This window comes from Podarcis tiliguerta (assembly GCF_965153285.1).
Source record: "Podarcis tiliguerta genome assembly, chromosome: 3".
Taxonomy (NCBI): domain Eukaryota; kingdom Metazoa; phylum Chordata; class Lepidosauria; order Squamata; family Lacertidae; genus Podarcis; species Podarcis tiliguerta.
In genome coordinates this window covers 63,704,077-63,724,349 of record NC_139536.1, presented here as the reverse complement: position 1 = coordinate 63,724,349, position 20,273 = coordinate 63,704,077, and the positions used below count along the sequence as shown (strand labels likewise).

At 42.7% G+C, this 20,273-nt stretch overlaps 1 protein-coding gene and 1 long non-coding RNA gene across 3 annotated transcripts; one reads left to right on the top strand and one right to left on the bottom strand.

The window, feature by feature from the left end:
- The first annotated feature begins 1,775 nt into the window (after nucleotides 1-1,775).
- Nucleotides 1,776-16,221, top strand: RNF146 (ring finger protein 146). Of its 2 annotated transcripts, XM_083435092.1 has the most exons (3): nucleotides 1,776-2,296; nucleotides 12,196-12,350; nucleotides 14,476-16,221. In XM_083435092.1, exon 3 carries the CDS (start codon nucleotides 14,477-14,479, stop codon nucleotides 15,524-15,526), a length of 1,050 nt encoding a protein of 349 aa, XP_083291218.1. In that variant the 5' UTR covers nucleotides 1,776-2,296; nucleotides 12,196-12,350; nucleotide 14,476; the 3' UTR covers nucleotides 15,527-16,221. The 2 variants fall into 2 exon arrangements, with proteins under 2 accessions (XP_083291218.1, XP_083291217.1); XM_083435091.1 differs by lacking the exons at nucleotides 1,776-2,296; nucleotides 12,196-12,350 and adding an exon at nucleotides 12,986-13,171.
- Nucleotides 16,222-18,988: 2,767 nt separating this feature from the next.
- LOC310675075 lies at nucleotides 18,989-20,172 on the bottom strand. The gene is made up of 2 exons (XR_014509924.1): nucleotides 20,080-20,172; nucleotides 18,989-19,204 (listed from the first exon to the last, which is right to left on the bottom strand). It is a non-coding gene; the product is annotated as an uncharacterized lncRNA (long non-coding RNA).
- Between the last annotated feature and the right edge of the window lie 101 nt (nucleotides 20,173-20,273).

Genomic DNA, 20,273 nt, shown 5'->3' with positions numbered 1-20,273 from the left:
CACACACATGATAAGTATGATTAAGACTACAGTGCTGAAAATATGGCAATGCCAGTGAAATACAGTGGTACCTTGGTTCTCAAACATAATACATTCCAGAAGTCCATTCGACTTCCGTAACGTTCGAAAACCAAGGCAGGGCTTCTGATTGGTGCAGGCGCCCCAGAAACAATAGCCAACAGCCGCATCGGACGTTTGGCTTCTGAAAAACATTCGAAAACCAGAACACTTCCAGGTTTTTGGCGTTTGGGAGTCAAAATGTTCAAGTACCAAGGCGTTCGAGAACCAAGGTTGCACTGTACCATAAAAGCAGTGTTGGGATTGGGCATGTCTACATTATGAAGCCGTTTCCAGAGGAGTAGCTGCATTGGGCTACAATCCTCATCCCAATTACCTGGGAGTAAACCCCACTGAACTCAATGGGACTTAGGCAGAGTTAGAAATGTTAGTCTTACAGCAAAAACAACAAAAAGTGTTGTGTGGAACTTTACAGACTAACAATTTTTACTATGGAAAAAGCTTTCATGGACTACAGTGTCTGCTTCACCAAATGTATGAGGTGCAATCCTCAGTTGCAGGGATGTAACATAGTTGCAAGGGTGCAGGGAGTTCTTTGCAGTGGGGTGGGGGGGGGAAATGAAAATGCAAAAAGAATAGATAGTGATGGTTTAATTAGGTAGAGAATGTATGCAAAATAAGCACAGTACACTGTTACCTCGGGTTACATACGCTTCAGGTTACAGACTCCATTAACCCAGAAATAGTACCTCGGGTTAAGAACTTTGCTTCAGGATGAGAACAGAAATCATGCTCCGGCAGCACGGCAGCAGCAGGAGGCCCCATTAGCTAAAGTGGTGCTTCAGGTTAAGAACAGTTTCAGGTTAAGAACGGACCTCCGGAACGAATTAAGTACTTAACACGAGGTACCACTGTAGCTATTTACATCAGCGCATTTTGGGAAATGAGACAGTGCTGAGCTGACACAGAATCTGCTGGATCTCATCTGGCCTTGATGCTATCTTGTGGCAGGACTGATGGTCCAGGTGGGCGGGGTATAAATGATGATGAGGATGAGGATGATGCCTCTTTGTTGCAGCAGCCTGGGGATTGGTGTAGTAAAAAGCTTTCTCCCATATTTTCTGCCCTGACTGGTGGGGCTATGGATGCTGTTCTGCCCCACTGCTGCTAACCAGGAGTTATACTTGCATCCTTGGAGTTTAACTTATCCTTGGAGTTTAACTTATGGATGAATTGCAAATGTACAGTTTCAGGCTGGAATCTCCCAGTGGCATTCCTTTGTTCCTATTTTCAGGTAGGTAGCCGTGTTGGTCTGACGCAGTCGAAATAAAAATAAAATAAAATTCAGATACATTAGACTGAAACAGAAGTCACCAGACTGGGTGATTGACTCAATTGACTGCGTCAGACCAACACGGCAACCTACCTGAATCTATTTACCATACCCATTGAGTCCATCACCCATCTCCTACTACCCTTCTGAGGAAAACCCCACCCCACCCTTCCACTATATATAAGGATCTGGTGACTTCTGTTTCAGTGTATCTGAAGAAGTGTGCATGCACACGAAAGCTTATACCCAGAACAAACTTAGTTGGTCTCTAAGGTGCTACTGGACATTTTTTTAAATTTATATTTATTTCGATTTTGTTCCTATTGCGATTGTTGTTGTTGTTGTTGTTGTTACAGCGTGACCTGGCGGACTGAAATGTTCCCCTACTGGCTTAGGGTTATATTGCCACTGATTTCTCCTGCCAGGCTTGAGGCTCTAGCGAAACCCTCTCTCACCTGCCACACAACACAGCTGCCATCCTGGGGCTCCTACACACGCTGTACATAGAGTGCCGGTGACTGTCCTACTTCCTCACCCGTTCACTCGTAAAAGGAGGGAAGTGACCTGCGCAGCCTCATCCGCAAGGGGCGCTAGAGCGCCCACACCATCCCGCGAGCCCCACCTCTCCCTTTCCGTTCCAGCCGCGCATCTCAGCCTTGGCTCCTCCCACCTCCGGCGCCACTTCTACGCCCCTCCCTTCTTGCGTGCTGACGTCTCCGGAGCTCGAGCGCCTGCTCGCTGCCCCTCACGCGGAGGGAGGGGGGGGCGGCGGCGGCGGCGCAGAGCAGTCTCTAATCGCCAGGCAGAGAGAGAGAAAGGCAGACGACGGCCGGCAGGAGGAGGAGGAGGCGGGAGCAGAGTGGCGACGGCAACGACGCTGCTCCTTCGGCTTCAACCGCCTGCGGAGGGATCAGGCACAGCGGGAAGGCGACTCCCGTGAGGGAGGTGAGTGCGCCAGTGAACGCTGCCCTTCGGGGGATGATGGAGGAGTCGGCGCTGGGGTGGCGGAGGCGGCTCTATTGTGTCCGGGGCCTTCTTCGCTCGCCCCCCCCCCAGCGCCAAATCCCCGCCTCTCCGCGGCCGCTTCGCTTCTTCCGGGCAGCGGCAGACCCGAACAAAGGCCCCGTGTCGTCGTCGTCGTTGTCCGCGCGCCCCGAGTGCACGAGCCGGCCTTTTTTTTTGGGGGGGGGGAGGAGGAGGTTCGCCTGCCAGTCCTCCCTCTGGGTCACCTATTGGCTCCGGCCTCTCGTCTCCCTCTCCCCTCGGATAGTCGCTTGTTTGGTGAGCCATTAGCTCCCTCCCTCCAGCCCCCGACACGCGCAGCCACACTGGGGAGGTGCGTGGGGTCTCCTCCTCCTCCTCCTCCTTTTTTAATGGTGTTATGGGGAGGGGGGTGTTTCTCTGCCTGACCATCCTTGCTGTCAAGTGCGCATTTATTTCCTAGAGGTGTTTTTCTCCCTCTCTCATAGCCTCAGTCGCTGCTGCTGCTGTTGCTGTTGTTTTTCCTGGAGGTGGGGGGGAAGCGTAAAACAAAAACCGACTCCCTCCTCCAGGCAGAATTTGGGGAAAGGCTGTCGTACTTGATACGCGTTAATAATAATAATAATAATAATAATAATAATGTGCGATGACAACTTCTTGTTGGGCCGATTGTTGTTTACCGTGGAAAGCTCTCTTCCAGGATTTCAAATACTGGTTGGTGGAAAGAGATATTGTTCCACTTGTGCTTTTCCTCTCAAATGAACAGTGGGGGGTGTATGAAAAAAACAACACACACACTGCCCTGGCTCTCCCGTTGCTGCGCCACCTTTGAGGGGAGGGGACTAGAACAAAGAGCCACATGATACCATCGTTTGATACAATTGACAGCAGCTGATATTCAGGAACTGTCATTGTGAGGGGTAAAATAATCCATATAAATATGATATTGTTATAAACTGAGAGAACGGCTGTAGTTGAAAAGCAGTACACAAATGCTTTTAAATGACCGTGTCATTTGTATGCTTTTAATTTTACTTTTTTTTCAAAATGTTTTTCAGTTAAGAGAAAATGAGATGCTTGGCTAAACATAAGTATTTGGCCATGGGGCCTATTGGTAATTGTTTCTAATTTGAAAGGACTGCAGTTGGAAAACTTTACATTTAAGTACTGTAGTAGCTGCTGCACGGGGTATTAAAATCTAACGTTTACGCATTTTTGTCACAACCACATTTTTTTTGGTATTGAGATCAAATGAAGCTAGCTCAATTTGAAATAGTTCAAAATATGTAATTTTCAGGTAACATAGCCACAGCTTTTGGAACAAGAGGTTTGAAGTTTTAAAAAAGTGAAATGATAAAGTTTGCTGGACAAATTACTTAGGCCATAGCTTTTTTAATGTTGATGGGTGTAATTGGAGGTGTACTCATTGACAATGTGAGTGTGTAAAGGTGCTTCATAAGTCCTAGAAGTATTAAACACTAAATGAAGAGAGGACTATCCTGGCCTGGAAATCATTAAATGTGGTTCATTGTAGCCCATAAGAGATGGCTGAAAACATCAGATGTGCCCTGATCCAGGTAACTGTAGCTACAGTATGCTGCTTCATGTCCATTGCTGCCCTTTGTACTGCACTCAACACAGCTCAGTTGAATGCAGTAATGCATGTTAGCCCACAGGTGCCGGCCCATAACTAGATTTGTACCATTTCACCCTTCATCTTTTGCACCTTAGAACAGTAGACATGCAAGTGGAAGCTCAATAACACTAGCTTTGGATTGAGAATATTGGCTTGATAGTTCATGTCCTGATCCTAAATTTATATTGTTAACATGAAAACATGGCCTCACGTTAGGGGTACTGTATCTAGCTTTTTCTTTCAGCCTTTCTCAATGACGTTACAAGACTCCTGATAATATTTTCAATGTTTTCTTTACTTAAAGTTAAATTGCAATGAGATAACATGGATAGAAAGCACCCAAAAGTACTTTACTTCCATGATTCACAACTCTGAAATCTGACAACTAAGTGCTTTTAATGCTGCTCGTTATAGCAGTCAGTTTGAGTCTTGCTGTTTCCTCTGTGTATAAATGGGAGGTGAAAATAAGTTCCTGGTCTACTTTGTAACAAACAGGAGATTGCTTCTGTGCTGAATGTGGAATACTATTAGGAATAGATAGTAAGGAGATCTTATATTTGAACAGCAGCAAATTGGGTAATCTAGGCCAGAATAATAATTATATGCAGTGTGCCTATTAGGATGCTTTAATGTGCTTTATACATAGGTTTTTTTTTGGTTTTTTACCAGCAGTAAGATGGGCTTCTATGTTTTCGCTGTGTTCATATTTGATCTAGATGACAAAGTCCAAATGAAGAACACAACAACAGACACATGGGTTAAAATCTGGTGGCCACTGAGAATACATGATCAGAACCAAAAAGCATTTAAGAACTCCCATAAGCAGCACAATAAAGTGAATTGAAATGGAACCAGTATTTTCCCACTGGAGCACATCACAGTAGGATATATACTATATCTGAATTTAGAATTGAACATTCTGGGTCTGTAATCAGTTTCTGCTGAAATGAGAGGGCCGATTGCTTTTGCGCCTGCTAAGTAATAAATTGATTTGACTGTGATTGTTGAAATTTATTCTGTTTTAGAGAAATGCCATAGCATGTTTTTCCTGATGCCTCTTGGTCCACAAGGCCTTTCAGTTGTACGTGTTCCATCAAGTTAGTCTTTTTTAAAAAATAGGGCACATTATTTTTAAGCTTTTTAGAAATTTGAGATGAGGTACCCAATGTTATACAGCTTTAGAACTGTGGCTTCATATGGAAAATCAAGTTTGTATCAAGGAATATCAACTTAAAATAGAAGCAAATAAATTTATTGTGTATAAAAAGATGAACACACATATCCTTATGAAAGATAGTTAAAAAAAAATTACCTACAACCCTAGGATGCTACATATCCAAAGAAAACAGTCATTTATCAAATGCAGATGTGCAAACAACTCCTGGTATCTTATGCATTCTTTTCTGAGAAAATGCCTATTGGTCTGTAAGTGCTTAGACTGGAACATAGGGTAGATGAGAGCATCCTACATGAGTATTGTAATATGAGTAAGTTATATTGGGGGACTTAATGGCAGTGATATTAGACAGTAGTAATTTCAAAAAGAATGAGACTCTAATCTCATAGATTTCACTGGGTCCACTAGCTGTATGCCAGTGCCCTTGATCTAGAGAAGTTGGCAAATATCAGAGTGAGCACCTGAGTGCAGGTGCTATTAGCACTGTATTGTTTTCAATGGAATGTTAATCCTCTCCCTGTATAAACTTTTTTAGGAAAGTAATTACAGATGCCAGTTTTCACTTGTAGAATCATAGAATCATAGAGTTGGAAGAGACCACAAGGGCCATCGAGTCCAACCCCCTGCCAAGCAGGAAACACCATCAGAGCACTCCTGACATATGGTTGTCAAGCCTCTGCTTAAAGATCTCCAAAGAAGGAGACTCCACCACACTCCTTGGCAGCAAATTCCACTGTCGAACGGCTCTTACTGTCAGGAAGTTCTTCCTAATGTTTAGGTGGAATCTTCTTTCTTGTAGTTTGGATCCATTGCTCCGTGTCCGCTTCTCTGGAGCAGCAGAAAACAACCTTTCTCCCTCCTCTATGTGACATCCTTTTATATATTTGAACATGGCTTAACCTCCTCTTCTCCAGGCTAAACATGCCCAGCTCCCTTAGCCGTTCCTCATAAGGCACTTGTATGTCGTATCTCCTCTTCTCCAGGCTAAACATGCCCAGCTCCCTTAGCCGTTCCTCATAAGGCACTTGTATGACATAGAAGTCATAGTTTGGAAGGAAAACGAAGGAATCGACAGAATGTCCAGGTTGGCATAAGCTACCATATTTTTCGCTCTATAGGACACACTTTTCCCCCTCCAAAAATGAAGGGGAAATTTGTGTGCGTCCTATGGAGCGAATGCAGGCTTTCACTGAAGCCTGGAGAGCGAGAGGGGTCGGTGCGCACCGACCCCTCTCGCTCTCCAGGCTTCAGGCAGCTATCTGCAAGCCTTTGGAGCACTCAGAAGGCTTGCGGATGGCAGTCTGAAGCCGGAGGAGCGCAGCGCCAACTGCCGCTGCGCTCCCCGGGCTTCAGGCAGCTATCTGCAAGCCTTCTGAGCACGGCAGGAGTTCCCACCGCGCTCCGAAGGCTTGCGGAACGCAGTCTGTTCTCCGCAAGCCTTCTGAGCATGGTGGGAGTTCCCGCCGGGTTCCGAAGGCTTGCGGATAGCCTGTTTTGGGGGCTGGGGTCAGGGGTAGCTAAAAACGAAGCTGTGTGCAACCTCTTCCGGCTGGAGAGGTTGCGCGTGGCTAAAGAGGAAGCCAAGACAACGAGCGGAATGGATCCCACTCGCTGTCTTGGCTTCTTTGCTCTTTGGGGCTCATCTACATACATGTCCTCATCTACATACAGTATATTGGCAATTAATGCATTATGCCATTATAATTTAATTTAATATAATAGGCTATTTTAGAAGTCCTCTCCTATAAGCATATTCAATATACATCTCATTGAAAGCAATTTAATGTGGAAGATGTCACATAAAGATGTGTGTTTTGAAATGTGTCTGAATTATGCACATACAAGCATCTTGCTCATACTTGTCTCCTCCAGATTGTGGAAGTGGCTGCGTTTTCATGGATATGGTATTTTATACTTGATAGATGTGGCAGGACCATCTTTCTACATTGTGATTCGACATGGCTGTGGCCAAATAGTAGAAGTATACGATTGTGCCAAACCTAGCTATGGTGATGGTTCTTAGATGTGATGGTGTCTTGACTCTCTATCCTCCATACTGTTTTCAGTGTAATGCCTTGACTTTAGATCTAAGAGAATTACTTTAGTTGAAGTTCATCTGCCAACACATTTTTTTCTGTGAAATTTCAAATGAGCTACACAGTCATATTTGGTTTTTCTGTGTCAACTGGGGAAGGGAAACTTTTGGGTTCTAGGAAGAACTTTTGTTCTGTACAGCAGCTCACTTGACAATAAGGAATTACATTCCCAAGGTTACCAGCTAAGCTGCTTTTGTTGCATTTATACAGCACCATTCTAGTTTTCAGCCTTCTCATTTCTCTCTTCCTGACTTATTTCATTGCTCATTTGTGCCCCTTTCATGCCTTAATAGATGAATAGCTTACCTTTTCTGGGTGTCACCAAATGACATAGTAACTGTAGAAAAGTAACTCACAACTTACATGCGTTTAACTTGTGCACATTCAGCTTTATGCACTTGACAAAAAAAATTAAAAGGGGGCAGGCATCTGGGAATGAAGACTTTGGGAATCCCACTCACCATTGAACCCAATGTGTTTTGACTATACTGTATGTGATTTTCATTTTACGCACTGTCCCTAGAATGTAACCCCAGCATAAGTTGAGAGTCACCTGTATCTAAAACACCTCTTCCTCTGTGTCCTACACTTTCTTGGTGGTTAATCTCTATTTGTCAACCCATCTATCCTGGCAATCTCCAAGACTGAGAATGTTCAGATGTGCCATAAGACTTTCCTGATTTAGCCAGTGTTTAGTGAGTGGAAGTAAATAAGCAGTGGTCCACAAAATAAAGCACACAGATCCTTTATATAAAGATAGATGAACATGTAATTGAAGTATTTTAATCTTGCTAGTAGAGTTTGTAAGTACTGGATCTTCAGTGCATCATAGGTTAAATGCAGTGATTGAGTGAAATCATTTTCTAAACTTGCCTTTAAAACATTTATAGCCTTTAAAAATATTATTACCGTATTTTTCGTCCTATAGGGCGCACCGGCCCATAGGACGCACCTCATTTTTTTTGGGGGGGGGGGAGAAATGAATAAAAAAAATATATTCCCCCCCCAGTCGCGGCTGCCGCCACAAGGCTTGCGGACACCCGCCCGAAGCACGGGGCACCCTCCGGAGTGCGCCTGGTGCTTCGGGCTGCAGGCTGCTGCCCGCAAGCCTTGTGAGCCCGCGGGAACTCCCGCCGGGCTTGCAAGGCTTGCGGATAGCTTCCTGAAGCCTGGAGAGCGAGAGGGGTCGGTGCGCACCAATGCCTCTCGCTCTCCAGGCTTCAGCGAAAGCCTGCATTCGCCCCATAAGACGCACACACATTTCCCCTTCATTTTTGGAGGGGAAAAAGTGCGTCCTATGGGACGAAAAATACGGTACTTCAATCTTATAATTATACTGTGGTCCGTTTCCTAAAGATAATTACATGCTTATTTCAATAAAAAGCACACTTTCTTAACTCTATGATAAATCTTTAATTTTTTATCTCCTCTTTTAATTATTGATCCATCTTCCTTCCATTCTGTCCATTGGAGGCTGGTTTATCCTTGCAGGTGGAAAACATTTTGACTTTCAAGTAGCATGCACTTATGATTCAAAGGCTGTTGCACTGCAACATTTTTCAGAATAAATTTGTTCTGTCTGATAGGCAACTTATGAGGTGGTGGATGGTTAATGGTATTAACCTTGATGTACAACATAAGGCCAAGAGGACTGGTTTTATCTCTCCTGGGGGAATTCCAAATGCCTTTTGTTTGCAACCTTTTCCTGTGCTTTTTGGGGAAACAAGGCCTGCAAGTATGTATCAAAATTTGAGATGGGAGAATGACTACATCACTATATGTACCTTGTTTCTTCCTGAATTTAGAAGCATGTTACAGAGTTTGTGACAGTTTTTCTAGCCTCATACAGCCAGAGCACCTGAGGCACATTTACCATATGAATTTCTGGGAGAATGAAAAGCTAGTATGCTTCTGAAGCAGAACACTGGAAGAAGCAGATAGGGATCAGGGATGCGAAAGAAATGGAGCAAAACAAGACAGTGGATAAAGGCAGAACTGAGACCTGGTTGAGAAAAATAGGGCCTTCAGCAAGACAGTACTGCTACATTAGAGCTGGGAGTGCAGGAACCTGCAGTGTTGCAGATAACGAACAGTTGTGGGGTACAGAAAAAGGGGTAAGATACTGGGAACAAGAGAGTGCACTATGAGGAGTTCAGGCAGAGCTGTGTGGATGCAGAGAGGAGATCCCACTGTGAGGTGCAGAGAGAGACAGGAAGTTGTATGATAGATTAAAAAAACATACGGAGTTACAATTTTAACTTAAACTATTTTTTACTGTTAACATAGCACCTGGCTTTCATGAGTTAGTAGAAATCTAAAAGTGGCACTCCAAGTGAATTGTGTGTCTCTGCCCTAAAGTAATGTTTTAAAAAGAAAAATCACATGACACCTGTCTGCCTGGTTATAGCCTTTTTTATTTTTTTAAAAAGGAAAAGGGTTGTGAAACAATTACATGCAGCACACAAGGGACTTCAGTGCAGAGGTTATTACTCAAAAGTTTTAATTGGAAGTTCAGCCAAAATCTTCCCAAAGCTCTTTTCAATTATGTACATTACCATTAACCTCTCTGCAGGACTTGTCGATTTCTTGACGTTATTTAGCAGTATTCATATGAGATGAATTTAATGTATGCAGTAAAATTTCACTTAAATAGATCTGCTTAGGCAATTGAAAGTTCTGCATCCCCAAGTTCAATAAAAAGTGCCTTTCAGTGTAACCTCTCTAGCAGAAAATGAAATGTAATGCATCTTGGTTAGATAGCCGTCTAGACATTGTGTTTTAAAACACTAACTGCACAGGACTGGTAAATGCTGTGAAGCAGAACCTTTCAGTTTGGGATGAGTTTGAGGTTTGCCATGAGAGAAGTCTGCATATGATGAGGAGAAAGGAGAGCATTGTATTAGGTTAAGTGGTAGGATTTGAATTTTGGGTGCCTTTGCCCTGGAACCTGCAGACCTCAAAATATCCTGCCCTAATAGTCCAATAGAATATTGAAGAAATAATATGATGGCTTTTGACGTTCAACAGACTGGTTCCCCAGCCTTCCAGTGGACTAACATATTCTAGAGCAGCTTACTTTAATTGCCAGCATGAATTGATTGATTTTTATTTTATTTAGCAAAATTAATTGTATACTGCTTGATCGTTTTATTTTTGTAAACCACTTAGCAGTTCTACTGGCAAACATCAAAACTGTCAAGAGAATACAAAGTTAAATCAGGTATTTTTAAAAATTCAAAATGGAAATAAAATAAGCAGTTAAGCAATAAAAATAGATTAAAACACATGTCAGCTTCTACATATCTGGATAGGCTTGTCTGAACAGAAATGTTTTTAGCCGGTACTGAAAAGAGTAAAGTGAAGCCTCCTGCCTGATGTCAATAGGCAGGGAGTTTCAAAGTGCAGGTGCTGCTAAACCTAAAGACTGATTTCTTACAAGTGCAGAATGAATGTTTTGTGATGTTAGTCCTGCAGATCAAAGTGGTCAGGTAGATATATAGGGTATGTTGATCGCTCAGGTAAACTCGTCCTAAGCTATTATATGCTATAGTATATGCTAATAGTAACACCTTGAAACTTGCTTGGTAACAAACAGAGAAGTAGTGCTATATGTTGACAATGTCTCTCTTCTGCCAGCAACTTTACTGCATCATTCAGCCCTAACTGCAGTTTCCAGTTCAAGCTCAAGGGAAGACCCACATTGAGTACATTGCAGTAATCCAGTTTTGAAGTTACTAATGCTTGAACTGGGATGCGGGTGGCGCTGTGGGTTAAACCACAGAGCCTAGGACTTGCCGATCAGAAGGTCGGCAGGTCAAATCCCCGCGACTGCCAACCTAGCAGTTTGAAAGCATGTCAAAGTGCAAGTAGATAAATAGGTACCACTCCAGTGGGAAGGTAAACGGCGTTTCCGTGTGCTGCTCTGGTTCGCCAGAAGTGGCTTAATCATGCTGGCCACATGACCCGGAAGCTGTACTCCGGCTCCCTCGGCCAATAAAGCGAGATGAGCGCTGCAACCCCAGAGTCAGCCACGACTGGACCTAATGGTCATGGGTCCCTTTACCTTTACCTTAATGCTTGAACTACTATAGAAAAGTCCTCCCTGGCTGTAGGTGTTGTACAGGCTGCAGTTGGTAAAGGGCACTTCTAGCCACTTAAGTTGCCTGGGCCTCCAGTAACAAAGATAGATCCAGACTGCAAACCTGTTGCTTCAGAGGGAGTGCAACCTGTCCAGAGCTGATCGGTTTCTCAGACACGAGAACCACTCACCTACACAGTCTCTTTGATCTCAAAACTGTTTGCTACTTTGATCTTAAAATGACTTAAGAGAACATATCCATGAAATAAAAGAAAATGCTTCAGATGTAATAACTGAGTTCACTGTGGAAGAACCTCCAGCTGGCTTAACTGAATCTTTTGCCATTGCCTCCTCTGCTCCCAGAACCAATTCCATTCACATCTGTTCTGTCTCATTGAAGCAGCAGGAGAGGCAAGACGGTGTACGTAACGCCATCAATTGAACTGACTGGGACCAGCTGCCATTTGGCTCCTTCTCTCCCAGAACTGTTTTGTTCACTGATTCTGACATCCTTGTCTATGGCACAGTGGGTCAGTGCGGCTAGCTGCTAACCACAATATTGGCAGATACAGGCCACTCAGAGATGGCTGTGGGCAGGATTGCATGGGGTTGGACTAGATGACCCTTGGGGTCTCCTTCAGCTCTACAATAAAATAGCGGACTACTAAATTTGCTTATTTTCATCCCCATCTCTTTTTGTACTTGTATTGTAAGCCACTATTATCATTGTGTGTTAGTTGGATAGAAAGCTGCTATTTATAAATATAGTTCATATTTATAGTTCATAAATATATTTATATTATATTTATAGTTCATAAATATAAATAACTGGTTACTCTAAGTCTGATAGCTCTTTATTTTCTCCTTAACTTGCAGTGGTACGCTGGCATTGCCCATGTCCAGAAAGCAGCATGCAAGAAGAATAAGTTGTTAACTGGGAAACAAGGCACTCAGCTCTGATTAGATACATATAAAGATGGTTTAATTTTGCAATATGTTCCAAGAAGAGTGATAAGAAGAAAAAAAAGAAGGTAAGGTCAATGTGATGTAGATCTTGTATGTGTCCAAGTATGGAGTTGGCATTTCAAATGTGACTTGTACTTGATATGGTAAACTACAAATGCATAGTAAAAAATTCATCCCTTCTCAGACATCAAGCTAGAGAGAGGTTAAAACTAGCTGTTTTGTCAGTACGAGGAACTCTGAGAACCTTGGCTGCCCACTGCCAAAACAAGCTCCATTCTTTTGTTCTGTCTTCAGGTGGGGAGGATGGGCTGGCTTTTGAAAATGAGCAGCTGAGGTATTGGGAGTAAGTGGGCAGGTTAGCACTGTAGAAGCCCCTTCTGCCTTGCTACAGCTGTAAACTAGAGAGGGAAAGGGATTGTCCCTAGTCATCTGTGAAGATGCTGTGTGAGGTTGGGGACTAAAGCTGCAATCCTTAAAATTTCTTACTTGGCACTAAGCACTACTGAATGCAGGGATTTACTTCTGAGTAAATTCATAAGAAGGTGGTAAAGGGGAGTAGGTGAGGAATGTTTAACGGTGTTTCTGGTGCATTTTTAATTTTTTTTACTTATTTTGGTTTTCTGTACACTACAATATTTTAAAATGTGAGCCATCTTATAAATCTTTAAAATAAATAAATGTTTCTGGCAATCTCATGTTTTTGTTTGATTACAGGGGCCAGCCTAAACTTGTTGAACTCTGTTCCATTGCTAAACAAATGCTATTGTACTGTTAATGGGTATTATGAGGCTCTCAATGCATGCTGTCATTTTTTAATTGTGGAATTACTCAGGTGTACCAAGTTCTCCTTTTTCTACTTGGTTTCCCAACCTGCTGGGACACCCAAGTAAGTGGATATAGGATTGCAGCCTTAGTCTATGTGTTGCACAAACCTTCACACAAAATCTCACCTTGGAATTTGTAAAATCCGGAATACATAAGCCAGATTTTTTTCAACCTTTTTGAGTCCACAGCTCCCTTGACCAACTGCATTCTTTCTGTGGTACCCCTGTGGGGCTCAGAATCCCAGTTATGTCACCCCTTGCCTGCAGAGCTGGCAGCCTCTCACCCTTTTTCGAACACCCTCCCTTGTGGAGTGTTCCCTCAGCCTCCTCTCCTCTCCACTCTCCTTGGGAGTCTTCTGGGCAGCTGCTGCTGCAGCCCTTAGTCTCTGAGCTGCCCCCCTTCCCCAAAGGGAGGTGCCTCCTCACACTGCCCCACAGGGGTCTGGGAAGGGGATGCCCCCAGCCTTAGTGGCTCAATGGAGACTGGCCAAATGTGAACCTGAGGCCTGCACCTTACCTTGGAAGCCAGCCCCAGAGGCACCATTTGCTTGTGGAGGTTATAGCCAGGGTTGCTACAACAAACAGTTGTGCAAGCCTTTGGGAGGCAGAGATGCAAGAGGGCATCAGAGGAAGGAGGGAAGGAAAGAAGGCCAGAGGCCAGTGTTGCCGTGGCACCCCTGAATGATTTCAAGGCACCCCAGAGTGCCATGGCACACTGGTTGAAAACCACTGACATAAGCAGATAACCGTGGTTTTCTATTCCTGAAGTCACATGTTCAGACATCCTAGATGGATCAAGCAACTGTTGACTGAATTTTGTTAAGTAAATACAGTAGACTTGGGCTAAAATCTTAATTCAAATATCTTTCTGGCCTTGTGTTTGCGAAATCCAAACATGTAATCAAGATTTGGGACCCAGATCCTCTGACTTAACTGTGTCCAATTTTTTGATGTGTGATATTGTGCTGTGCTATATGCAAAAAGTAGGGAGTCAAGACTGACCAAGGCCAAACACTCTTTTGTACAGATTGTGATGGGTTCATTAATTCTTTGACAAAAAGCCATGACATTTGTTCACTTCATCCTGTCGTTTATATATATTAGGTTGCTCATTTACTTCATTCTTGTAGTGTGAGCTTCATGTGCAGGCAGCAGCTTGAACCCCTATCTTCCAGCCCATATTTTCTGCAGCACACTGATGGTCATTGCAGATTGATATTTTGTTTTGTCTGTATATGATGCTGTTCGTGTACATTTTTGTAGCTTTTTTCAGTTGTTATAAACTGTTTAGGATAAAGTCCTGTGGTTAAGCAAAGTAGGCTAACAGTAGGTCCTGCCAAATTATGATACTTTTGTTGTTCTCTAGGATGGCCGGTTGCGGTGAGATCGATCACTCAATCAACATGCTTCCCACAAACAAGAAGACAAATGAATCATGTTCCGCTGCAGCACCGTCTCTCATGGTCCCTGAATGTGCTATCTGTCTGCAAACATGTGTCCACCCTGTGAGTCTGCCTTGTAAACATGTCTTCTGTTATCTGTGTGTGAAAGGAGCTTCCTGGCTGGGAAAGAGATGTGCACTCTGTCGTCAGGAGATCCCGGAGGACTTTCTTGATAAGCCAACCTTACTGTCACCTGAGGAACTCAAAGCAGCCAGTAGAGGCAATGGGGAATATGCCTGGTACTATGAAGGCAGAAATGGATGGTGGCAGTATGATGAACGTACCAGTAGGGAGCTGGAAGATGCCTTTTCCAAAGGTAAAAAGAGCACTGAAATGTTAATTGCTGGGTTCTTATATGTGGCAGATCTTGAGAACATGGTTCAGTATAGGCGAAATGAGCATGGACGTCGCAGGAAAATAAAACGGGACATAATAGATATTCCAAAGAAGGGAGTGGCTGGGCTTAGGTTGGACTGTGACTCTAATGCTATCAATCTAGCAAGAGAGAGCTCTGCTGATGGTGCAGACAGCACACCAGCTCTAGGAGCTGCTGCTGGGCAGCCTCTCGCAACTGCTTCTGTTAGACCCCTTCCTTCACTAGATGGTCAACCGACAAGCCCTGCAACGCCATCACCTGATGCAAGCACTCTAGAGAACTCTTTTGCCAACTTGCAAATAAATGGAGACAGTATGGTTGAAAGGAGCCATAGGGGTGAGGGAGAGGAAGACCATGAACCATCGTCTTCTGGTAGGGTGCCAGTTCTTGACACCTCCATTGAGGAAACAGAATCGGATGCTAGCAGCGATAGTGAGGATGTGTCTGCCCAACTTCAGTTGCCTGTATCCTCTGCCCAGCAGAGACATCTGAATGCAAGTCAGCCAGCCTTGGATAGACCAGTGGTGGGGAGTGGGGTGGGAAGCACCAGTGTAAGGTCTAGAAGGCCTGATGGACAGTGCACAGTAACTGAAGTTTAAATCTAGAGCCATGTTTTGAAAACTCAGTCTTGTATATGTACATTTTGTCTGTATTGGCATTGCATTCCAGCCTAGCAATGTATTCAAAGTGTTTCAGGGTGGGAGGAGGGGAAAGGGAAAACCAAGCCTGGTCCTTGAACTTGTAAGAAAATCTCTTAATGTCTTGGCTGGAAGATTCAATGTTTGAAGAAAAAAATAAAACCCTGGGGTGTGTTAATGGTTTGACAGCTACTTAGCAATACCCAGTTTCGTAAATGTCTCACGTTTTATTTTGTAGTATATGCTCATCCCCAGTAAAACCCTGTCCCCCTTTTTGACCAGTGTATATTCACTGTACAACTTGGAAATGTCATCATTCTTCATTGCATTAAGTATCTTTACTATCTGCATGGATTGATGTATGGAAGGAAAACTAAAGCGAACTGGAAATGAACAAGAATTGGGGGTATGAACCAGATGCTTAATTTTAACATAAAGTAGGTGTGACTTCTAAAGTTCAGATGTTTTACTAAACAAAGAGCAATCATCTTCCTGAATGAAATGTAAAATAACTTCTGTTGCAGAGTTTTACTTGTAAACACTTCATGGTGTCTTCATCGGCTCTTCCGTCTAGTCCCTGTAGCTTGTTTGTTTTCTTGTTCTGTCTGGTTTTTGTTACAAAATTTATAATTTAATAAACTACATTTTATCAACCACCTGAGATCTGTTTCCACATGGGTCTGCACCCATGTCATCTTGAAGTTAGTTATCAAAGGACGAATGGACACTGCCTTTGGTTAATTGTAGGACTTTGTGTGCTGAAAATCAACATGAAACACAATGTGCTGAAGATTACACAGTGCTTGAAAAAGATGGTATAATATATGGCTCTATAAAAACCTATTCATTTCTCCTGCCTTGCCTAATCTGCCAGGATAGGGAATCTGCAGAAATTTGTAATGTAGTGAGATAGACAGAAAGCCAAACTACAGCTTGCTATTTTGGTTAAGTACCATCTGTGAAAATATACCTCTCACAGACTTTATGTACTATTGCTAACATTGGGCAAAGACATCCTTTTGTGTGGGGTGTGGATAGATTACTTGGTGGAAAAACCATCACATCCATAGCCCTGCAGCTGGGTGGGTGGTAGTCCAAAGCTGATACGGTGTTAGGAGACAAAAGGAACATTGGGTCCTGTGGATTCACAGCTATTGTAGAACACTCTATTTTGCCCTACACTGTCACTAAGAACACCACTACTGGAATTTCCAGTGGGTGTCTTGGGAGGTCACTGGAAGTGTGGTTGTCTTGCCCATAGCCCATTTTGTTCATCAACAGAGCTACACCTCTACTAGCTCCTTACATAGCCTTTGGCTTTGACGCTCTAGCTTTGTAGCTCAAACAATATATGAAGGGGATATAGATGCGTGCAATTTAGAGCAAAAGAAAACACAATGATCTTACCTTCCCTACATAATAAGACATCTGGCAATTAGAATAAGATGGCCTGCACGTTATATGCAAAGGATAGGCACTTTGTAGTGAGAGCCCTTTTGCAGATACTGTTTTCTGCTATAAGACTGTCAAATGTCCAGAAAGCTACTTCTGTCAGTGCACTGGTTTCTGTGATTTTATGGATGGCTCCTTTGCAATTAACATATGCAATAGCTGACTATCAATAGTGTTCAGTACTGAAAATGGAAGGCTAAGAATTGGAACTCCCCCAGTCTTTCATTCTAGGTACAGTCTTTGCTTCAATTCTTGGTGGCTGCCACTGAGCACTACCTCCTTTCACATTTAACATTAACCTGCATAGACATTGTAAAGTATCAACAAGTGTTATAACTAGCTATGTGAACTCATTACCATTTATACATGAAGTAAATGACAAGCAGGCCTCCATAGTAAAGCCACAATCATGGCAGCATGAAGGAGATTCCTGACCTATCCATTAAATACAGCTGAATAGCTACTGCAGAAAATAGAAATCTCTTTTGTTATAAGTATATCTGTAAGTGCCAGGGTACTGTGTATCATTTGGTGGTTATTTATCAGTCATTTCTGGTAATACTGTCTTCAACAAAAACACAAACCTAAGTTTGTGCTTCTGCACAAAGCTATTCTTTCCCTGGTCTATTCTCAAGCTTAACATCCATGTGATCCCCATATCAGAAGTGGCAGCTAACTACTTGAGTTACACATAAATAGGGGCCTGAATATAGATGCTACCTTCATAAACATCACAGTACAAACCTCATTTTAATCAGCCTGTTTGCACATGGATCTTTTGCAGCCTGTTTGCACATGGATCTTTTGCAGCTCTAAAACAAGAAATGATACTCTTTAAAGTACAGTTCTCCATCCACAATAAAGCAATTTAAATAATTTATCCTAGTCCCATAATGTGAACTAGTTTAATAAAAGGCAGCTGATGTTTTAGGTCAGGAAAAGAGAGGGCTCCAAGGAAGAGTATACCTCTAACCAGGGCTTTTTCCCAGCAGGAATTCAACGGAACTGAGTTCTTGCACCTCTCAGGTGGTTGCCATTGTGATTCTAAGAAGTGGGAAGTGTTTATGGTCAGTTCCGGCACCTCTTTTTCTAGAAAAATAGCACTGCCTCTAACATATTGCCAGTTTTTCAGCTATCAATGTGTTTCACATAGCTGTGGGACATTGATATATACTGATATTGAACATGCTCTGCTTTTGCACCCTGGCACCATGCCTTCATGTCAACAATGCTGCTGTATCAAGCAAAATGAAGGACGGCTCTAATAACACTTTCATCAGGAATGATTCTGTAAATTAAGTGAATTCAGAGAGCCTAGCTGTAGTTATTTTGGATTCTCTGTGCAAGTCTCCAGCAGGGATTCACAATCCTTGGCTTGCCTTGATAACAAGCCAAAATTCATGCTTGTTATGACTCACCATGCTGAGAGATGAGCAGGGTCTTACTTCATATCACACTATTCTCCGAGCTAGGAGGTCGGTGGGCGTGGGGGAGACTCTTGCTGTTTTCCAAGAGTCTCCAAGGCTCAGTTGTTAGCTGTTGAGCACCTGCTCTTCTCAGGAGAAGCACATACATTCTTTCCCAGTATTGCACTCAGTAGGTTAGAAATGTGCTCACCAGTGGTATGTCTGTCTATGAGCACTTCAGATTTTCTTGATAAATTGAGTTATGAGAAAGCTGTGCTGCAGAAAGCTTGAGTCAAGAGGTTGCCATGCTTCACCCACCACTGCAAATGTCTTGCTGTAACAGAATTTCTGATTTGCCACAGCTTTGTATGCCGAGTGTATCACCAAAAAGAACAAAAAAATAAAATAAAACAAATCTGTACTCCTCTTTGCTGGATCAACTGCTATCATAACTGGCTCTGATAAGGTCTATTCCACACCCCGCCTCCCAGGTGACATAAAAAGAATAACAGTAGGGTCATCATTAGAAAGGAAGAACTACAAATAATAGTATTACAAACAGAAAAGAAGTAGTGACTTGTTTGACTCAAAGTTCTTGCAGTCCTAACACAAATACGAGGAAGTTTATACTATAGAAACTACAGCTTTAAATGCATCAAGGATATTGTGTACAAAACCAATTTACTGTTTCCACAAAGTAGCTAGATACTGGTTTTGGCACTTTGAATGCAATTGAAAGTTTGCAGATGCATGTCATCTTGGAGATGCTTTCTTGTATAGGCTGAAAAAGGTAAGGTCAATTAAGTTAACCAGGAAATCCATCAAATATGCCTTTGATCCATATATGCCTAGACACCATCACTGATATTTGCAGATACAGCATAAGATTGTGTGAAAATCCATTTTACATTTAACAATGTGTCTGCCAACTTTATCTACACAAAGACCTAAGGATGAAGGTGAGATGTTCTTGCACTTAATACAAAATCTTATAGCACCTTCAAGAATAACAAATGCATAAGCTTTTGTAGATGAAATCCACTTAATCAGATACAATGTGGACTTGGGTTCATGAAAGCTTATGGCATAATAAATTTGTTGGTTGTTAAGGTGCCTCAAGATTCTTTGTTTTTCCTGCAACAAACGAACACAGTTTACCTTTCTAGTGTAAGTTTGAGATGGTTTAATAAGCTGAAGGCAGGAGCTTTGGGCTTGTGCATGTAGTGTATGAGCTCACTGAGTACCACCTAGATGAAGTTTGAGGAAAGCTATACTGTTACTTATTTTAGTTCTGACCTGGCCAATTCTCAGTGTACATGTACACAGGGCTAAAGTTGCTTTTAGGTTAAACCTACTTTTGATCAAACTATGTCAAACTTGGACATGATTGTTTCCAAGAGCTTTGAACTGGAGCCATCAACAACAACAACCAAATCCATTTGAAAAGGATATCATCTTACATCCATCTCAGGTCTTTGCAAGGATAAACTTGGCTAAAATGTTGCACTTGCCTTTCAAAATATTATGCCCGTACATAACATAATGCACATGAAAATAATGCATTCAGTGAAGATGCTTTGAAAGAGTAAGTTTAATTACTACTCCAAGCATGATAGCTCTTACTACGAGAGAGAGGAACATCTTACATATACTGACTGGGATGCAAATGTCTCCCGGCTGATTTGCAGACTTCCATATACATACAACCTCCACGTGCAATATGCAGCAAGTTGCTGGAAGGGGAATATATATATATACACATACACACACATACACACCCTACCTGGGACTAAGCTCCCAGCATTTCTTTTATTTTTCAAGAACAAATTTCCCTAATCTCCACTTTAGCT

Coding starts and splice junctions, on each gene's coding strand:
- RNF146 (XM_083435092.1), top strand. CDS start 14,477: ATGGCCGGTTGCGGTGAGATCGATCACTCAATCAACATGCTTCCCACA.